The sequence below is a fragment of the Dromaius novaehollandiae genome, chromosome 6 (assembly GCF_036370855.1).
Source record: "Dromaius novaehollandiae isolate bDroNov1 chromosome 6, bDroNov1.hap1, whole genome shotgun sequence".
In the NCBI taxonomy this organism is placed as follows: Eukaryota; Metazoa; Chordata; class Aves; order Casuariiformes; family Dromaiidae; genus Dromaius; species Dromaius novaehollandiae.
This window is the reverse complement of record NC_088103.1, coordinates 28,581,923-28,599,653: the sequence shown is the minus strand read 5'-3', so window position 1 is coordinate 28,599,653 and position 17,731 is coordinate 28,581,923. Positions and strand designations below refer to the sequence as shown.

Below are 17,731 nucleotides of genomic sequence, written 5' to 3'. Positions count from 1 at the left end.
CCATAGGATAATGAGGTGATAGGAGTCAGCGTGGATTTGTCAAGACTGAACCATGTCAGACCAGTTAAACTCTCTTTTGGTTGAGGAATGCCATCACTCTTGTCTTCTCCTGTTTTTGTGTCCCTGCCTTGTGCATTTATGCATAGATGCTTGTATTTAGCTTGTCCTGTCATCCTGGGCATGGTAAGGGCAGTTTCTTTCCTTCCTTTCTTTGTATGTGTGGCTCTTCCTGATTGCTTGCTATCCCAGTCCTGGAATACCACTCCTAGTCCTGGTGGCTAGTTTCATCCCTGACTTTAAGAACAGGAGGGCCTAATTTGGGCAAAAAATCAAAATAGTATTTTGTTCCAACACTTGGCTTGTTTGCTTGTGTCTTTCTTGTGGCACCTGTGGCTCTCTGAGTTTGGTGTAAAGTGGTCTAAAATAGAGGCTCCACTCTGTGTTGTTGTGGAGAGTTTCTTTGTGCTCAGTGGTGCTGTTCAGGTGTGTTCAGTTAATCCCAGAGAAGAAGCAGAGGTGTGAGGGAGCCTTGCACTGCTACAAGGATGTAGTCCGGTTAGCCAACAGTCTTCCAGGGGGAAGCATAAGGGGTGTGGATGTTGTACTTGTCCAGGCACTGGTCATTCTGGGTTTGCGTTCCCGGGGAATACTGGTTTCCAAGAAGCATTCTACGCACACCACTCCAGCAGGGCACAGTTTTCTCTCCTGAGAGTAGGGTATTCAAGTTAGGCCACTTAGAGCAGTGTCATCTATATTGCTTAGAATTTAAAGAGACAAATCATCTTCTTTGCCGTATTCTAAAGGTGCTGTTGTAAAGTGTAATTGATATTTGTTTTGAAAAGCAAGTTGTTTCTTTCCCCCCTGCTGGTGAAGGCTGCTGTGGTGACTCTTAGTTCATTTCTGGCTCACCTGAAGTTTTGTAAGCATTCTTAAATTCTTGCAGGAAGTAAGAAGTACATGGCTCACAAAGACTGGATGGCTTCTAGTTTGCCCATGCAGTGAGTTTTGTCACTTTTTGGAGAAAAAAGGCTAATTCATCAAAAAAGATTTAAATCTTCAGGATTTAAATCCTCATTCTATATGCAGGATAAAGAACCCTAAAGAAATATATGAAGCAGAAGTGAACCTGTGACTACATAAATTTGCATATCGTCGTATCTTGTCTTAGTTGGGTTGCTTATCTCTTTTCCAGCTAAATCTCTGACCGCAATAGTCACTTCAATTAAGTGATTTTTTTTTTTTTTCTTTCAAGAGGGACAGAGATGAGATGTTAGGTTAAATGGTAATTTAGAGTACCTTGGGACAGGTGATGCCTGAAGCCATCTCTGTGCTCTGTGGAGGAGTTCTTGGTTCTTGAGGTCTCTCTCTCTCTCTTTTTTTTTTTTTTAGATTCATTTCCTTGCTAGCATGCATTTATATATTGGTGTTAGGAAAGGATTAAGTAACCTGCTGAGTTATAGGGAATAGATGAGTAATTTGAGGCTTCTGTCAACAGGTTATAGTCTATAAATTCAAGCAAACAACCTAGCCAGGGACAGCTGAGGGATCTACCAACAGATGTAGGAGGACAGCTGTTTCTTAGTAGCTGAGTGTGAAGAAACACAAGCAAGGAGTATCTTTTCACTTTAAAGATGTTATTCACTCCTCCTTGTCTTCAGGCCAATGAAGTATTCAACACATGCTGAAGGATTGGTCTGTTGTGAGGACCTAGCGAGGTTTGCCACAGGTAAGTGTAGTGCAGGTTTCTGTTACAACCTACAACCTACTTTTTTTCTGGTAAACAGCCATTGAAAGGGTTAGAACCGCTGCCAGCAGCCCAGCACTAGAGTCAGCTGAGCTATACTACTTTAACCAGAGAAGGATAGAACCATTGTGAATAATTTCACAGTTCCCCCCCCCCCCCAAGAGAATAAATATAAATTGCAGGGAAATAAAAGTTATATAAAGTGGAAGGCTTGGATTTGAGATGAGCAGTTACACACATTTGCTTTAATATTTCTTTTAAAAGATGCTAGACATAAAGGAGATGTCAGTGGGTTTCATGTGTAAATGGAAAAGAGATTTTGCAGTGTTCGCAGATCCTTGGAATATGCGTGTCCTACACAAAAGGACTGACTGAACATGGTACAGCATCTTATCCTCAGAGCTATAAACACTTGAATGGAGTGGAGTCAGCAAGAATCACTCTCTTCCTAGGGAAGCTCCACTATAGTTGACAAGTGTGTAAAATTAGCAGGCTAAGGAGAATCGCATTCATTATTTGGGCAGGGCTAGGAAGAGGAGAGTGAGCAAAAGATGATGAAAGGGGCTGGCCTATTTAATAAGAGACTGAAGCTAATTATACCGAGAACTCTCATTAAAGGTGTGGGATCTGATTCCTTTCCTTTCCCCTGTAGGCGTCTGAGGTGCTCTTGCAGAGGAGTTAGGTTATATGCAAGTCAGACATAGATGAAGCTCCATTCTTACAGCTTGGGTGACAAACTAGCTATTATTCTTAGTTGCTTATTTTAAATCTTAGTCTTCATACTTTTTTTTTTTCTTTTTCCCCCCTCCCTTTTTTCACTTGTGAAATTTGTTTTGCTCTCACTGTTTGGCTACTTTCCTTTTAGGCAACCGGAGGCTGTTGCAAAAATGACAAAGGAAAATACTTCTGTCTGTTGTAACTTGTTCGGTCAGTCTCCTGTAAGCTTCTGTTCTCAAGTTTGCTTCACTGGGTTGGGCTTCTGAAGACAATTCTTTCACACTACCAAGTAGAAAGCACGTAAAGCAAATGTAGCTTGAGAAAGATTAATACTTACGTTTTAAGTTAAATATTAACCAGATTTAAACAAGCTCAACAGCATTTCAAAGTAAGGCTAACTTGTTGGGCCGATAAACAAGAAGGAACTCAAGCATCGAAGAATAGGCATGGGGATACTCTATTCGGAGGTATGTGACCATTTTCTGCAAAGTATCTGAAGCTATTGAAGATATGGAAATACACTTGCTTTGTTTTATTCCTTTTCCGGCTTCCCATATACAGGCTTATAAAAATTAGAAAATTCTTTTTCTCTAGAAATGCTGTGCTTTGGCTATAACAAACTGACAAAAATACTGTTTGTAGCAGTTTTTTAAAAAAAGACAGTAACTGATGTAATTATTGTGACTTCACAGAAAAAGGTATGTGTTAAATAAGCATTTTCTGTTGTTCTCTGAGATCAGAGTGGTTCTGAGCTCTGTGCATGTATAATTAAGAACTACAAACGAACTGCTTGGTTTACACTGAATACTGATAATAAAGCTAGTGTCGAAGGAGACAAGCACCCCTGCCACCCCTGCCATGTTCGTTTCAGGAACACGTTTGTTTGGGGTTTTTTGGGGTTTTTTTTGGTTTTTTTTTTTTTTCTTTTAACATGATTCCCCTCCCCCCCCGCCCCCACCCGTCTTTGACTTTGTCCCCAGATCCTGGTCCATTTAACATGCCCCTGCATTTTAGTGTAAATACTACCTAAGACATATTCATTATTTTATAAACTTACCAATAGTACAACTGAGAACAAATGAGGGTTTTAGACATTTTAGATTGTGAATACAACGGATAGCGCTGCTTTTTCTCTCTCTGAAGATAGTGTTAGGTAGCTGGTCCTTTAAAAGGTTACATTTCTATACTGAAAGCCACCCTTCTATTTTTTAAGAGAGTAATCAATGAAATCAAGTATCTTATCCTTTTTCAGTACTATAGGGAGCTTGAATCTCTGTATTCATAAGCTGATGGACTGGTTAGACTGCATTTCATTCTGAAAAGAATTGTTTCTTCTCCCCAGATCTGCTAGTCTGAGTTGTTATTCTACACTCAACTAGTGTCGTTTAGTTTAATTAAAGTGGTGTTTAATTAGAGAAGGTTTAAATGCTGTCCATATCTGTCACGCTTATTAGTTAATAATCTCATATTCATTAGTTTTCCTCCTGTAAAGTTTTTGAATGAGGTGCAATTTTCTGGGTGGAGTAGGGTTTATTTATATGTGGTAGAAATCTGCAGTATTATAAATGACAAAGTGATGAGTTCTGTTTGCTGAACAGTATGGATACTGGTACATTTCTCAACTTTCCAAACAAGATTTAGACTTTTCTGTCTAGTTTGTAAAATGCCTTTGAATGAATTTTAGTGCACAGGAAGAGACTGGAGTGCTTCAGAATAGCTGGGCTTTATGAAGTGATTCTGTTTTGTCTAAAGAACTGCAAAACTCTTATGTAACTTTAGCAGTCCCTTGCAGTTCTCAGAGGAAAAGGTATCTGAAATGGCTGTCACAGTTCCAAGACCAGCTTTAACTCAGCCTCTTCTTTGGTGGCTAAATGCCTTGTCTATAGTGTCATACCTTGAACTTTTATTTCAAGTGGGGCATATTCACTAGACATTAGTGAATATCTGGTACTTGACCACTACCTCAACCAAGCCAAGCAGAAGGAGATGCACGAAACTCTAAAACAGTTAGAGAAATTCAGATGTGGCAATTCTTCTGGATCCAAGTAAACTACTAGATCTTGATTTGAATCACATTGCCCATAGTTTGTAAAGAAAACCAATTGTGTATAAGTATTGTCATACTTCCTGAGAGCCAGTGTCTTTCTACTTGTATCCCCTCATCTGGTGATCTTGTCCTGAGTGACTTTACCTATGAAAATCCTTGCCTGTCCTGTGACCACTTCTCTCCTTTATTGAACACTAAGATATTGAACAATGAAATCCTCTCCTGAAGGGCTTGTAGAAGAGGTATTTGTAGAAAGAGAAATCCTAAACCATAGAGCTTGTGCTTTAAAACTCGATATTCAGTTTTTCTTCGAAAACCTGACTTGGTTGAGCACTCAGTCATCAGCATATCTAATCCTCAGCCCCTAATTTCATGCTGACCGTATAGGCTCTTACATGGCATTGTTCCTGTGGCTAGTTCTTCCTGTAACGGATGGGGAGGTCCTCTGGAATAGCTTGAAGTTTATGTGCTTGAGTGCCCCGTGGTGGCTGCTTCTGAGCAGAGCTGAGTGAGCTCGTTCTTAGACGTGCATGCACACAACTGTGTTTCGAGGAACTCCTAGATCCCGCTTCCTTCCTCTCCCAGAACCCATCTCCAGCGTCTGCCCTTTGCTTGCCTCAGCCTGGCAGAGCAGTGTGGCCTGGGTCCCGGAGAACCTGGATTCATGGTTATCGCTGAATCTGTGGTAGGGAAAAGGCACCACTGGTGAGGGTGGAAGGAGTCTGGTGTTGTGATCCTTTGTTTTCTGTCCGTTCCTTCACACAATTTGTGCAGTGCCATGCTGTTAGGTTCCTAGCGTGCAGCTTGTCTGAATGTTAGGTGGTGCCGCAGACGCGTGAGAGCAGAGGTGGAGGGCTTTACTGCGAGACAGGCCAAGGAGGCACTTGCTTCCTCTTTGCCTGAGCTAGAATTCTTTCTTTAGCTTCCCCTCCCTTCAGACGTAAAGCTCTCGTTTGTATTGCAGGTATTGTTTTACGTGCCTATGCAACATCTCCCCTGCTACGCTGAGGAGAAGGGCTAGGTCTGTTCTGAGTTCTTTGGGGGTGGTCAGGCCACTGGGAGGTCATAAGCAGTGTGGTGTAGGTGAGAGTAGCCGCTTTCTGGTCTGTGTGTCTGGGACTGCCGACATCTCCAGGGGTTGTGACATCAACTCCCCCTGATGCTTTCTTCAGGGGTTTCGTTACACAAGTGCTGGCCTGTGTTGCCAGTGTGTCTGTAACAAGCAGAGCTGTGTGGATTCTCCCTGCTGTTCTAAGCTGCCAGGCAGTGGTAATAGCCCTGTGAGATTTCTGCACTTTGTGCTCCTGCATCTCTCTGCAGCTGAGTCTAATTCTGAGGTGTGAACTTTGGATTCTTCTGATCCTGCATTCCTTATGCATGTGAAGCCTAGTTACCATGAGTATGTATGAGGTAAGTTTATTGCCCTGTGATGTATGATGGATAGGTAATACAATAATATAAATTGGAAGCTGGCTGTTAAGCTGCACCACTACTGGGGAAGCCTTCTAATACTGTAGAAAACTGGGTGAGGGCTTTCAGATTTTATTAGATTTTATGCTTTTTTGTAGGCATATAGGAAATGTGTTTTCTAGGGTCTTGTTTGGAATCCTTTGTCTCTAGAAAACACTGTCTGAACTCTAGGTGCAAGCAGTGTAACTGGCCTCACAGCTTATATTCCAGATACTACTGACGCTGCTGTGTTACTGTGTATATGTAAGAAACCGTTAGTTACCTTCTGAGCAAGATTTGGAGAATATGTTTAAAACAGGAAGTCTTAGATATTGTTAGTCTTGATTTAAACAGATCTGCCAAAGTGGCAACCCCAGAAAGTAAGAGTGGCTTCTGGCAGTAGTTTTGCAATCACAAAAATCCTTTCAAAGTTTCAGGTTCCAACCTGAAACCTGTCAAGTTTTGTGTCCATTCTGCTGCTACTGGAGGCCTGTTTTGGAGCTTTATTCTGCACGTGAATAGAAATCTCTCTCTAATTTTCATGCTAAGTTTATTCTTGGCCAGATGCATCAACTTTTTTACTGTGTTCCTTGAAGTTAATAGGCTTGTCCTCTTCCCTAATACTTCCCTTCAATTTATTTTGGAACACTGTTCTTTTTTCCTAGGCCAAGCTAAGCAAATCGGTCTTTCTCTGGGCTCTTTACACTCCTCTTTTGTGTACAGGTTTTATGCTCCTGCCACAGTCTGAGCTTATCTTTGCTGAACACGGGTAGCAAGAACTGCATCCACTATCCCACTTGAATACCCTTCATGACAGCTTTCTTCTCTTTCTGTGAGAAAGACTGCCTGATATATTCTCTGCTACTGGTTGCAGTTTCTGATGTCTGCTTTACACAGGTGACTGATTGTCACCTACTTGTAATTTTTAATATCTTAAATTATTCTTTCCCAGCACATTTTCTCTGAAGTCCTGAGTATTATTGGGATCAGACTAATATGCTTATAGTTGTTTGGATCGTTTTATTCACTTTCTTAACGACACAGGTGCTATGTTTCCTCCTCCAGTCGTGTTCAGTGTGGTAGTTCATCAGTGTGGTAGATGTATTGAAAATCTCAGCTATGAATGTGTTCATCTTTATTATACTTCCTTTTGGCTAAAAGAGATGTTTTTCTAGAATGCAAACTAGCAGAGTGAAAGCAGGCCTCAAGACAATCCTGTGAAACCAGGAGAAAAGAAAAAGGTTTTTCTGGTTGTGAGTTTTTTTTTTTTTCTTTTCTGAGATTGAATAGAGCATCTTAATGTGTGAAAGAATCAATTTTACAAAGAATCCTGGGGCACTGGAATAATAATAATAAAAAAGCTTAAAAGGATTCTCCTAAGAGGAGAGTGATGGAAAGTGGGACATGTAATCTGCAAAAATGGTAAATTGGTCTTGGAAGAGGAAGCATGCTGTCATGCAGAAGGGGAGTAGAGAGCACCCCTGAGGCAGAGGATAAAAGAATCTTGTGTGGTTTAAGAAGGAAGATCAATTTACAGCTAATACGAATCCTGTATTGTCCAAGAAATTTTGCCTTTTAGGGTAAAAGGGGCAGGCCAAAGAAAATCATCTTGCAGTCTAGACTTGGAGATCATGTAAATAGAGCTTACATTCTATATCAGTATGTTAGTAAGAAGTCAAGAAGTGGCTGATGAGAAGAGGTTCTGATCTGGAGGAGACTGATAATTCCTGTTTGCCTTCTGGATAATTGGCCCTTGGTGGGAGGGAAGCCCCCACACCTTGTTTCTGCTAAGTTGAGCAAGGGGCAGAGTAGACACTAAAGTATTTCTGTGTTGTGTTTGACTGTTTACTGGAGTGAAAGTGCCAGTGAGAATATTTCAAGCACAAGTAAAATTTGCAAATGAGAAATCTTAGAAATCTGCAAGCACTTTAGAGACTCTGTGTGTGTGTGTGTGTGTGTGTGTGTGTGTGTGTGTGTGTGTAAAAACTGAAATGTGTGTTTTCCAGGACTGGGGAAAAAATGGTGCTTAAATAGTTTTATTTTTCAGAGGAAGATAAATAAGGACCCTTATTTCTTCAGGGCTGCAAAGATAAACAGAGGTGGAGGGGAGGTCCTGGGGAAGTGTGTGGAAAGCATGCATTCACAGATTCCCCCACCCCCCCAAGTAACAACTGAAAGAGAACGATTCTGTATTTGTCAAAGAAGATAGAAAGTATTCATACTTTTGTCAACGTATAAAACATCCACTTTCCCTTTTCAATAAAGGGAAAAAAAGAGGGAGCAGGTCTATAAGCTACAACTGTGAGAGGCCAGTGCAGGTTACAAGCTCTAGTTCCAGGCACTGCGTGTTTTGTAGCGCCACATTCCAAATGAGAGAGAGAGAGAATTTCTCCAGAAAGCATTTGTTCTCTTTTGAGACAATAGCACCACTACTGAGTTACGTAACGTGTCCCTGACATACCCTTTAAGCAAAAGAAGCCATGTTAACTCTCCTTAAGTCACTGGGTCTACTCAAAGGCTGCATTTGGCTCAGTGTGACTCTTCTGAGTCATTGCACTAATGCAGTATCACCAAAGTTGAGAATGAACAGCACTGCGCTTTACCTTGGTGGTAGTAGCTAAAATTTCCCTCACTTGTTTCATCTAAAAATCCAATCTCTTCCAATCAGTAGTGAAAGAATTTTTTGTGCTGCTCATCTTTTGAGGCTGATACTTGCACCTTTTTCTTTTAGAGGGCTTTTATGCTGCAGGCAAAGCAGGTCATGGGATGAGGCAGTTCCGTACAGTCTATCTTCATAAAGGGAAATGACTTCTACCCTTTTCACTTGGATGAACTATAGCTTGTACTCAAGAAGCTGAGGCAAACTGCAGAAGACAGCCTTATGTATGCATGAAACACTTTATTCAGCAGCATTGCAAAACTGGAGCTGGTTTCTAAGAGCTTGTTGTATGCAAGCCAGTTCTTTTTTGGTCCCTACTGAAGTTGCACCATAGTCTTGAATTTTTTTATTGTTCTCTGTAGCAAGAAGCTTCAATTAACTTGTGTTAACTTGTGCTGGTCAAATGGGTGAGAACTGCTTCCTTACATTCTCTGTGCCTGAGATATTTTCTTAGAACAGCTAGTTTCAGAGCACAAAAGAGCATGCACAACTCTTGGGTGCCCACCTTTACGCATGTCTGCAGGCCCAAATAATATACATTGAATTATGGAATGGTAATTGGTCTATCATGATTCATAACTCTAGAATTTGATTCAACAGTGGTGTAAGATTTGGAAAAAGATAGTACATCTCAATGAGAGGATCAGTCAGGGATGCCTTGGACATAATGGCTGAGCAAGTAAAAGTCTCAGGGGCAGCACAGAAAGAAAAGCACCATAGCATATTATTTGGTGACACGAGCTGCTGAACTAGCAAGAACCAGACCAAAAAAGAGTAAGTGGTGTGGTAAACAGTTGGGATTTGAGCGGGTATTCAGTCAAACAGCAAACCTCCTGCTTCCTTAAATACAGCAAACCAATAACTACGAGCAAGAATAGTAGGGAAATCAGAGGCACAAATAGATTCTGCAGAGCAAATATGTTCCACTTGGTCTTCTCTTTCCTGGAAATGAAGATACAGTACTAGATGCCAAAATGACAGAGAGGAGGAGGCTCTAGAGTAAACTAATCATTTAGGTGGCACAGGTGCCCAGGTTACTTAAATCAAGAGGCGTTTATGTATGAACCATTCTCAAAATCATTAAAAGAGCTCTGGTTCTGGAGAAGCGTATAATAGCATATGGCACATGTAGGCTCTTAAGAGCCTACAGATGATGCAAATTTACATTGCATTGTTACATGTATCCTTTGTAGATTTTGCCTGAAATAATAAAGCAGGAAGTGGTGCAAGGTCTGGCTAATGTGTAAATAAATACTTTCTAGAAAGGAAAAATCATTTTTCTCGTGCAGTTGTTCAGAAGGCTAAGCAGAAATGAATGATGTTGGAGGCAACCTTTTGTTATAGATGCAAAGTTAGTTCCCCATAGTGTAAATTAAAAAAAAAAAAAAAGCCTCATTAAAAAGCTAAAAGCAGGAGGGAGCAAGGAAAGGGCTCAGAGTTCCAGGCTATATCTTGTTCACTTAGCATACTGAGGATGTGATAAAGGGAGGAGGGGAAGGAAAAACCTGCAGATAATATAGTTAGTTAAAGAAAATGGCTATCTTGGAAAATGGTGAAGAAAAACCTCGGTAGTAAAGGTGGAGGAAAAGAAAAAGCCTCTTCTCTTTTTTGACTGGAAGACTTGAAATGCTATCAGCCTGCCTGACTCCTTCCACCGTTGTTTCCTGTATCCATTAGGCTGCTAGAAACTGAGAGTGCCTTTATCATTCTCAGTCTCTGCTTAGCCTGAGCTCCTGCTGCTGGAGAGAAAAGGAATTACAGATTAGATCAGGGATGCCTGGAAATGCTGAGCAAATCCTTGAGCAGAGAGCTGATCTCAAAAGCCGAACAGAATCTGAGCTGTAAGCATACACGCACATTTTTTTTAGGTAAGAAGTTTAACTTTTGGACTCAAAACTAGCATTTTCTGATTTATCTGTGTAAGAAATGGTGCCTGTTATGCATAAGCATTCTCACTAGGCTCCTTGGGAAAGAAATATTGTTTGTTGTTGTTGTGTTTAACTTCTAGCTCAATTTTCACCTGAAATGTAGTTCTGTTCTGAGAACTGATGAGGCAGGAGTGGTGCTTCTTGTTCAGCAGTAAGGAAGGTTTGCTGTAAACTCAGATAAATGTGGGCTTGTGTGCCTTTGAGCAGTAAAGATCTCAGTTCTCGGTGCCTGCTGTTTAATATAGTGACCAACTCCTGTGAGATCAGGAGCTGATTTTTCTCCCCCCTCCCCCCTCCCCTTTTTTGTGGCTGATTATGGCCAGATTTATTTCTTGGATTATAGCAACATTGTCCAAAACAAATAGAAAGTTCATTTCTGCTGTGTAAAAGCAGTGTCAGATTTCTGCACTCTGTTGAGAGGTGCTGTGTGGCAGCTGCAGGAGTATCTCTTACCACCATCTTCTGGAAGTCACCTAGAATTACAACTTCTGACAAAAGTGTTTGGCAGTTTCTTGGGATGCGCAGCTAAGAAATCCATTCTGACTTACTAGTGTAGTGATTGTTTTGATTGAATGTTTTTTTTTTTTCTCTCTTCAGCCCATTTGCCAGGCTGCTTATAATAATGATTTCAATGAAGTTCAGCTCCTTTTGGAGAACAACAGCGATTATTTGAACATCCAGGACAGCTTTGGTGGAGATACACCCTTAATTTGTGCATGCAAACAGGGGAACGACAGAATAGTTAGCTATCTTCTAAAAAGAAATGCTGATGTCAACCTCAGAAACAAGGTAAGTGGCCACAGATTTATCCTTTACAGTGGCTGTTCTTTGAGACTTTTGGAGTGTGCATATAGGAACATTTACCGCCTACTGAGGCATGAGTCTGACCCCCTAATCATACCTCAATAAACCTTTGTTTTCATTTATCTCCTCATTTATTTTTCTAACTTGCTAATGAACACAAGGTAATAAGCATTGCCAACCTGAATTTCTCTCTGTGTTCATGTTCCCATTTTAGGTAATATTGTATGCCACCCAGGCTCTTGCCTTTCCTCAGCCCCTTGTAGGTTCTGCCCACTCACCTATGGAGCACTCTGCATTCATCTTGCCCTCCAGCTTGTATCCGTTCCTTCTGTAGACTTTCTTTTCCCACAGTCTTTTTCCTCACCCTGGTTAAGAGGAAGGTCTGAAGGAGAGCTTGTTCTTCTCTCAAGGAAGTATCCCTGAGGAGTGACTGACCCTGTGAAAACCCTACTCCTTCTGCAGACCTGCTTTTGTCATGTTACAGAACAGTAGCTCAGCCTGTTTGAGGAACAGCTGTCACCTGAGCACATGATAGTGTGTGTGTATGTGGGGAGTGGGGTGAGGTGGGGAACAGGGCTTGTTTCCTGTCTGCTTTTTTCCCCACTCTCTTACCTGTTTAAAAAAAAAAAAAAAAAAAAGCCTACCTGCCTTTCACAATAGCTGTGACTGGCTATTTCCCCTAAGGTGATGAGGAAGCACGTTTGTGTGGGAGGGTTGCTCGTAGGTTGCAAATAAAAGTAGTGTGAAGATTCATGCTCTAGCTTCATTCCTAACTTATGTTTGCAGGAGCTGGACTAATGTAATGGGTCGTAAATGGGCAGTGTTGTTTTTTCTGGCTGTTCTATTACTCTAATGTGTCATCTCGTACTCTAAGGCAATGTTCAGCATGTGCCTATGTGCTTGTGTGCTATTCTGTAGCTCTGGTTTCCAGTGTGTGTGTTTATTTCATAGATGAACAACAAATGTTTTTGTAGGGTGAGTGGCATATTCTATCCCAACTGCCCTTAATGCAGACTCTCCCTCTTACCTCAAATTCCTTTAGAAAGGGTTCTGTGTTTTGCAGTAAGATCATTCTTACCATTGGCAACCATCTTCCAAATTTACCTGGTCATCTGAAACTTGTCTGTTCTTCACCTTCACAGATGGAATTGGTCCCTGGGTATGGAGGTCAGCTACAATGCTCAGTAGCAGGACTGAGAGTGGGGAGCTGTGGACTGTACAGGAAGGCTTTTGTGTTTGTTTTGGGCCATAGTGTAACACAGTAACCTGGTCTGTCAAACTCCAGTGAGTAGTACCTGCAGGAGATTTAACAGGAGATGCCATAAACTCACTTACATCTTTGCTTCAGTAGCCAGTACTTCTGTAACAGGAGCAGCTGTGGGATTCTTCCTGCTGATTTAACTTGCTGGGTGGGAGTAATAGCCACATGGGATTTCTATTCTGCTCTCTTTCTGTCTGCAGCCAAGTCCAAGTTTGGAGACATACATTTGGAATCCTTTGGATCCCACATACTTCTTTCATGCGGCGCCCAGTTTCCATGAGCCTGCGTGCATTAAAAATCCTTCTATTTGAAGGAAGCAAGGTGGATGTATCTGTTTCTGTTGCAGATCAGAGAATGTTTCTAGCAGATAACTTGAAAGAAAGCTTGTGAAATACAGGAGGATCTAGTATTGTTAATACTAATCAAATATAATCAATTAACTGCATCTGATACTAATCAGAGAGTCCTTCTGTATTTAGAAGGAGCGCACTTGTCTGCATTATGCTGTGAGAAAACGGTTTAATTTCCTTGACTACCTGCTCATCATTATCCTCATGCCAGTTATGCTCATTGGATATCTTCTCATGGTGAGTCTGGATGAAATCAGAACCTCTCTCACCCTGTACCTTTCCCTTTTCCCTTATCACCTGTCCTATGGCAGTGTTTCAGGGCAGGAACCCCTGGAGCAGATGAATTATTCTTTTTAAAACAAGGACTGATGAAGAACAGCAGAAGAAGTAGAGATTTTGCTCTGACTGTAATTGGTGGAGGGATAGAATTGGGTGATGCAGAAGCCAGACACTTCCATTTGGAAAAAAAAAAATCAAGGAGAAAAAAAAAATCTACTTCGTACTGGATGCAAATTAACTGGTTCACTGTGTTATTCTCTTCCGCTTCTGCCAAACAGGTCTCAAAGACTAAGCAGAATGAAAACCTAATCAGGATGTTGCTGAGAGCTGGTGCTGATGTTAATGCTGCAGACTTCGTAAGTGGATTTGTACAAATGCACATGTGGCTCCTATGCATGCAACATTACTAAAAACAGACATCTATTTCTAGATAGCCAGCAAACTGCTAGGAATATATTCCTGATGTCAGGGTAGTATCAGGCACTGAATTGATTTTGATGTAGCAGAGCCTCTAGCAGGAGAAGTTTTCCCCTGACATTTACAATATAGTCTTGCAATGTACATGGAGCTAATTCTCCCCTGATAGCTCAGTGCAGTTTTCTTATTCAAGCTTAGTATTTTTCTTAGCTCTGGAGTCTGAACAACAGTTCCAAACGCAGCAAGTGAAAACCAGCATGACAGTGCTGGATGTACACTTTTACCTTAGAATATTATATTTTATTGTCAACTTTTGGATTGCTGTGATGGCCTTTTCAACCTGTGATATCCTCCTTCAGAGGAAGGAGGCAGAATGGATGGTACGTTGAAATGCCTTCTAGCTCTGTGTTTGTGACTGAGGTGAGACGTTTGCAAACTTAACAAATTTGAGTGGACTCTTCCCAGATACCTTCCTCTGGAGGGAAGTGATTCTCTGGGTCTACATCAACTTTGTCAGTTTCTTTCTGACCAATGTCCTCTTAAAAGAATCCAAGCCAGCTCAGTTGAAACACTTACGTATTAAAAACCTGATCCTGTAAAGGTTCTGCTCCTACAAGTGCCTATCACCATTTATGAATTCTTGGACTGGAGCAGATTTGTGGACAAAGGTCGTGCCCAGTGTTACCCTCTGCGTCTTCACTTGGTCTTCAGAGTGCACTGATCTGCCACATATGGTGTCTATATCCACTGGCATACTTGGATGTGGTAGAGAGCTCCTTTCCCCTAAGGCAGAAAAGGAGAAACCCAGATTCTAGCAGCAACCAAATTCCAAAGCACTTAAGTGTGAGCAAACAGTCTTGTGTAACACATAGTTGTCGAGATAAAAATTATGGAATCCCCTGAAGTTAGCAAAGAGCTATTGGCTTCTTGCTAAAGGGATCAGGCCTGTTTTAGCAGCTGTGTCCTGGGATAGGAATGATTCTTCATTCCTAGTGCTCTTATGAGAATGCATTTGTTTTCCTTTGTGTAGCGTACTGGGACAGGAGTAGTGTGGGGTGTGTGGGTTTTTTTTTTCCCCTCCAACCTAGCTGTTATGGGGGAGACTGATTAGCCTACAGATGGTCATACTTGCCTAAGGTCTGCTTAAGGTGTAGAGAAATAAAGTCCGTCTGCTTCTGTTTCCCTTCAGTCTGGTAGCACAGCCCTTCACTATGCTTGTGAAATGAAAAACCAGGTAGTCATTTCTCTACTGCTTGACGCTCATGCAGACCCTTCTGTTAAGAATCAGGTAAGAAGGTGAAGTTGATAACTGTATTTCCTCTAGGAAAATGGTAAACCAGTATGTTACAGGCCTTAGTTGGTGTGCCCCCCGCCCTTTATTTTTTCTAAACAAACAAACAAAGAAAAAAGCCCCACAAGGGTCCACTGCTTCCTGCCAGCAGACTTGTTTGCTATGGAGTATAAAGCAGCAGCCCCACTGCCCTCCTTGGCAGCAGCACCTTTAAAGTCAGAGTCCTTCACTACTGGACTCCTACTAGCAAAGGCTGCCTAGATGTCCACTGTATTGGCAGATCTCTTAGCTGCCTTCATGGTGCCTCTTAACTCAGAGCTGCTCACTCTACAGCTTTTCCTGAGAGGCTGGCAGCAGGGGGGTGATACTAGATACTAGTTCTCTGAAATGGGCAGAGTCAAGCTGCTTCTGTTGCTGGAGAAGCTCATCTGTTAAATGCTGTCCAAAGAAATACTGACCCGAAAGTATCTGCATTGCTCAGTTGAGATGAGTCATGTTTTGTCCACGTTGTGCTTGAAGTCAGCTCTTAGCTCTGCACTGTCTTTGGACAATAGCCCCAGGAAACAGTGGAATGGCTGTCACTACTGGGACAAAAGGACTCTGCCTGCTGACTTCAGTGAGAGTAGTATTAGACCCAGCACGTTCTGAAACCTTTGTTTCAGAGCAACAATGTGACAATGAAACTCATGCAGGAGAGTCTTGCCTAACGGGTGGCAAGTTCAGGGAAGCTCTTTGTACTTGGTCTGTATCTCTCACATTGCAATATGTTTCATCTGTTTCTTTCAGGAGGGGGAGACTCCCTTGGATATAGCAAGAAGATTACAGTTCAGCAACATCGAAAGCATGCTGAAGAAAACTTCATAGTACTTGATGAGATGGTGTCAAGAGCTCTGGAACATGAGAAAATTACCCAGTCTGACAATGTCTTGCACAGCAGCAGCAGGAGTCCTGCTGGAGGCTAATATTTGTCAGAGGCCTTGTCCAAATCCATCCATTCTTTTCTGCAGACTTTGATTGTTTTGTGTGTTGGAGAGCTGTCAGTATTCCCAAGGCTATGTGGCTAGAAGGAGTTCATTTGCTTTTACTAAGCCTTGAATGTTTACAATAGTATTCAAGATATTGCCCCTCCCATCTCCTCACCCAGTTTTATTGCTTGACTTGCCCGGGCATGTGGATTTGAAAGCTGGCTATATTATTTCTGGAAACGTAACAAATTGCACATCATGATTGGCAGCCAGTGCAAAAATAAAATATCATTTAGAGTGAGTATTTTACTTCTATATCAAGAAGATACACTTGACAACTGAACACTGTGGTACAACAGCTTATGCAGGGTCTGGCACCTCTCCTTTTAGTTTTTTTCCTCCTACAGTGGGAGTGACTGGGGAAAATAGTTCTGTCAGTGGGCGTTAGGGCTTCTTAGCACTTCCTCCTTCTGCTACAAGTTTCACACACCTTAACTAATCCTCACTACATTGCTGCCAGGGAAGGATTTTTTTTTTTTTTAATAAAAGAAACAGCAAGAAGAGATTGAATGAGTTGTTGGAGATCACAAAGAAAACCAGTTCACAGGTCCCTGTAGTGCATTAAGAAATAATAATTAAAACATGTTTTTGGCTCAGAAGAGAAGTCTCTTGAATAGCTTTCCAATGTAAATAATATGCTAAAGGAGGAAGAAAAAATCAGTGTATGAAATGCTATTGGTGGGAGCCAGATGCATCATCCCCAGGGGACTGGACACTATAGTATGCTTTTCACAGTAAGTGTATGCAGCAGGCAGTGCATATGCCAAAATAATAAATTTTTTCAGGTGCCTTTCCTTGCGTAGAATAAAGGAAGAAGAAAACCTGCAATGGTAGGCAATGTATTAAGGTGGCCTGGCACTTTCTAGTTTTACTAATTTAGCAGTAAAGGGGAATCTCCTTTCAAATGCTTTCAAATCTCCTTTCAGCTTACTTCCTTGGTCTAGTGAATCTTTATTTTTGTTAACAGTGTGGGCCATTTTGTTTAAGTTGCCGTAGGTTCAGAGGCTAGATGTCATGATCAACACTGCAAAAGGCTGCTAGACCAGTACATGGACAAGTTAGTACATTTCCTGTACTGTGTAAGACAGATACATTTTGTGAGTGTCACCATGGTGTTGGAAGGGGTCTTGATTCCTCAGCGTGGCCTTGAGGCCTCACCCAGAAAACCCAGGATAACAAAGCTAACCTGTCTGGACCTGTAATAATGACCACTTTGGGTGTAACCTGGGGACAGGCACTCTTTTACCTACCAGGTCACCTTATAGGTGAGTAATGTGAGTAATTGGTATAGTTGATAAAGAAGCTATCATCTCTTTGGGCTAGTGACCTGAAAGGGGAAAATAACTGACTACTTTTCCATGCTGCAGAAATTCCTTGAAGAAAGAATGGTCAAGACATAGGGCTATGTAAATGTCGAAGCCGTTATCTTGGACAGCTTGCAACAATCTCACTGCCAGTGTCAAGAATACTTCCGTAGGTAGGTGCTGTGGTGCTTGGAGTGCAGCTTGCCTGATGGATCTGCATCTCCTCATTCCCCAGCTGCCAAGTCGTGAGCACAAAACATCTGTGGTCTCTTTATCTGGGAATGTAGAGTGCATGAAGAAAAGTTTGGTAGATGTTTGGATGTAAAAGACAGGACAATATTTGGATGTGTCCAACAAGAAGGTTGATATCATTTTTTAAGGTTGGATTCCTTGGCTTTGGAAGCCACCTATTGTATACTCAGATTCTTGTGACTAAAGATCTCGTGGTTGTCTTGA

General features: G+C 41.6%; 1 protein-coding gene across 3 annotated transcripts; it reads left to right on the top strand.

Moving 5' to 3' along the window:
* The first annotated feature begins 2,384 nt into the window (after positions 1-2,384).
* On the top strand, positions 2,385-16,212 carry ANKRD22 (ankyrin repeat domain 22). Of its 3 annotated transcripts, XM_064514008.1 has the most exons (7): positions 2,385-2,928; positions 11,142-11,333; positions 11,563-11,663; positions 13,157-13,196; positions 13,517-13,594; positions 14,845-14,943; positions 15,733-16,212. In XM_064514008.1, the coding sequence occupies exons 1-7, from the start codon at positions 2,908-2,910 to the stop codon at positions 15,808-15,810; spliced, it is 609 nt and encodes a 202-aa protein (XP_064370078.1). In that variant the 5' UTR covers positions 2,385-2,907; the 3' UTR covers positions 15,811-16,212. The 3 variants fall into 3 exon arrangements, with proteins under 3 accessions (XP_064370078.1, XP_025977440.1, XP_025977439.1); XM_026121654.2 differs by lacking the exon at positions 11,563-11,663 and having other exon boundaries at positions 2,391-2,928; positions 13,089-13,196; XM_026121655.2 differs by lacking the exons at positions 11,563-11,663; positions 13,157-13,196 and having other exon boundaries at positions 2,389-2,928.
* Positions 16,213-17,731: the final 1,519 nt, after the last annotated feature.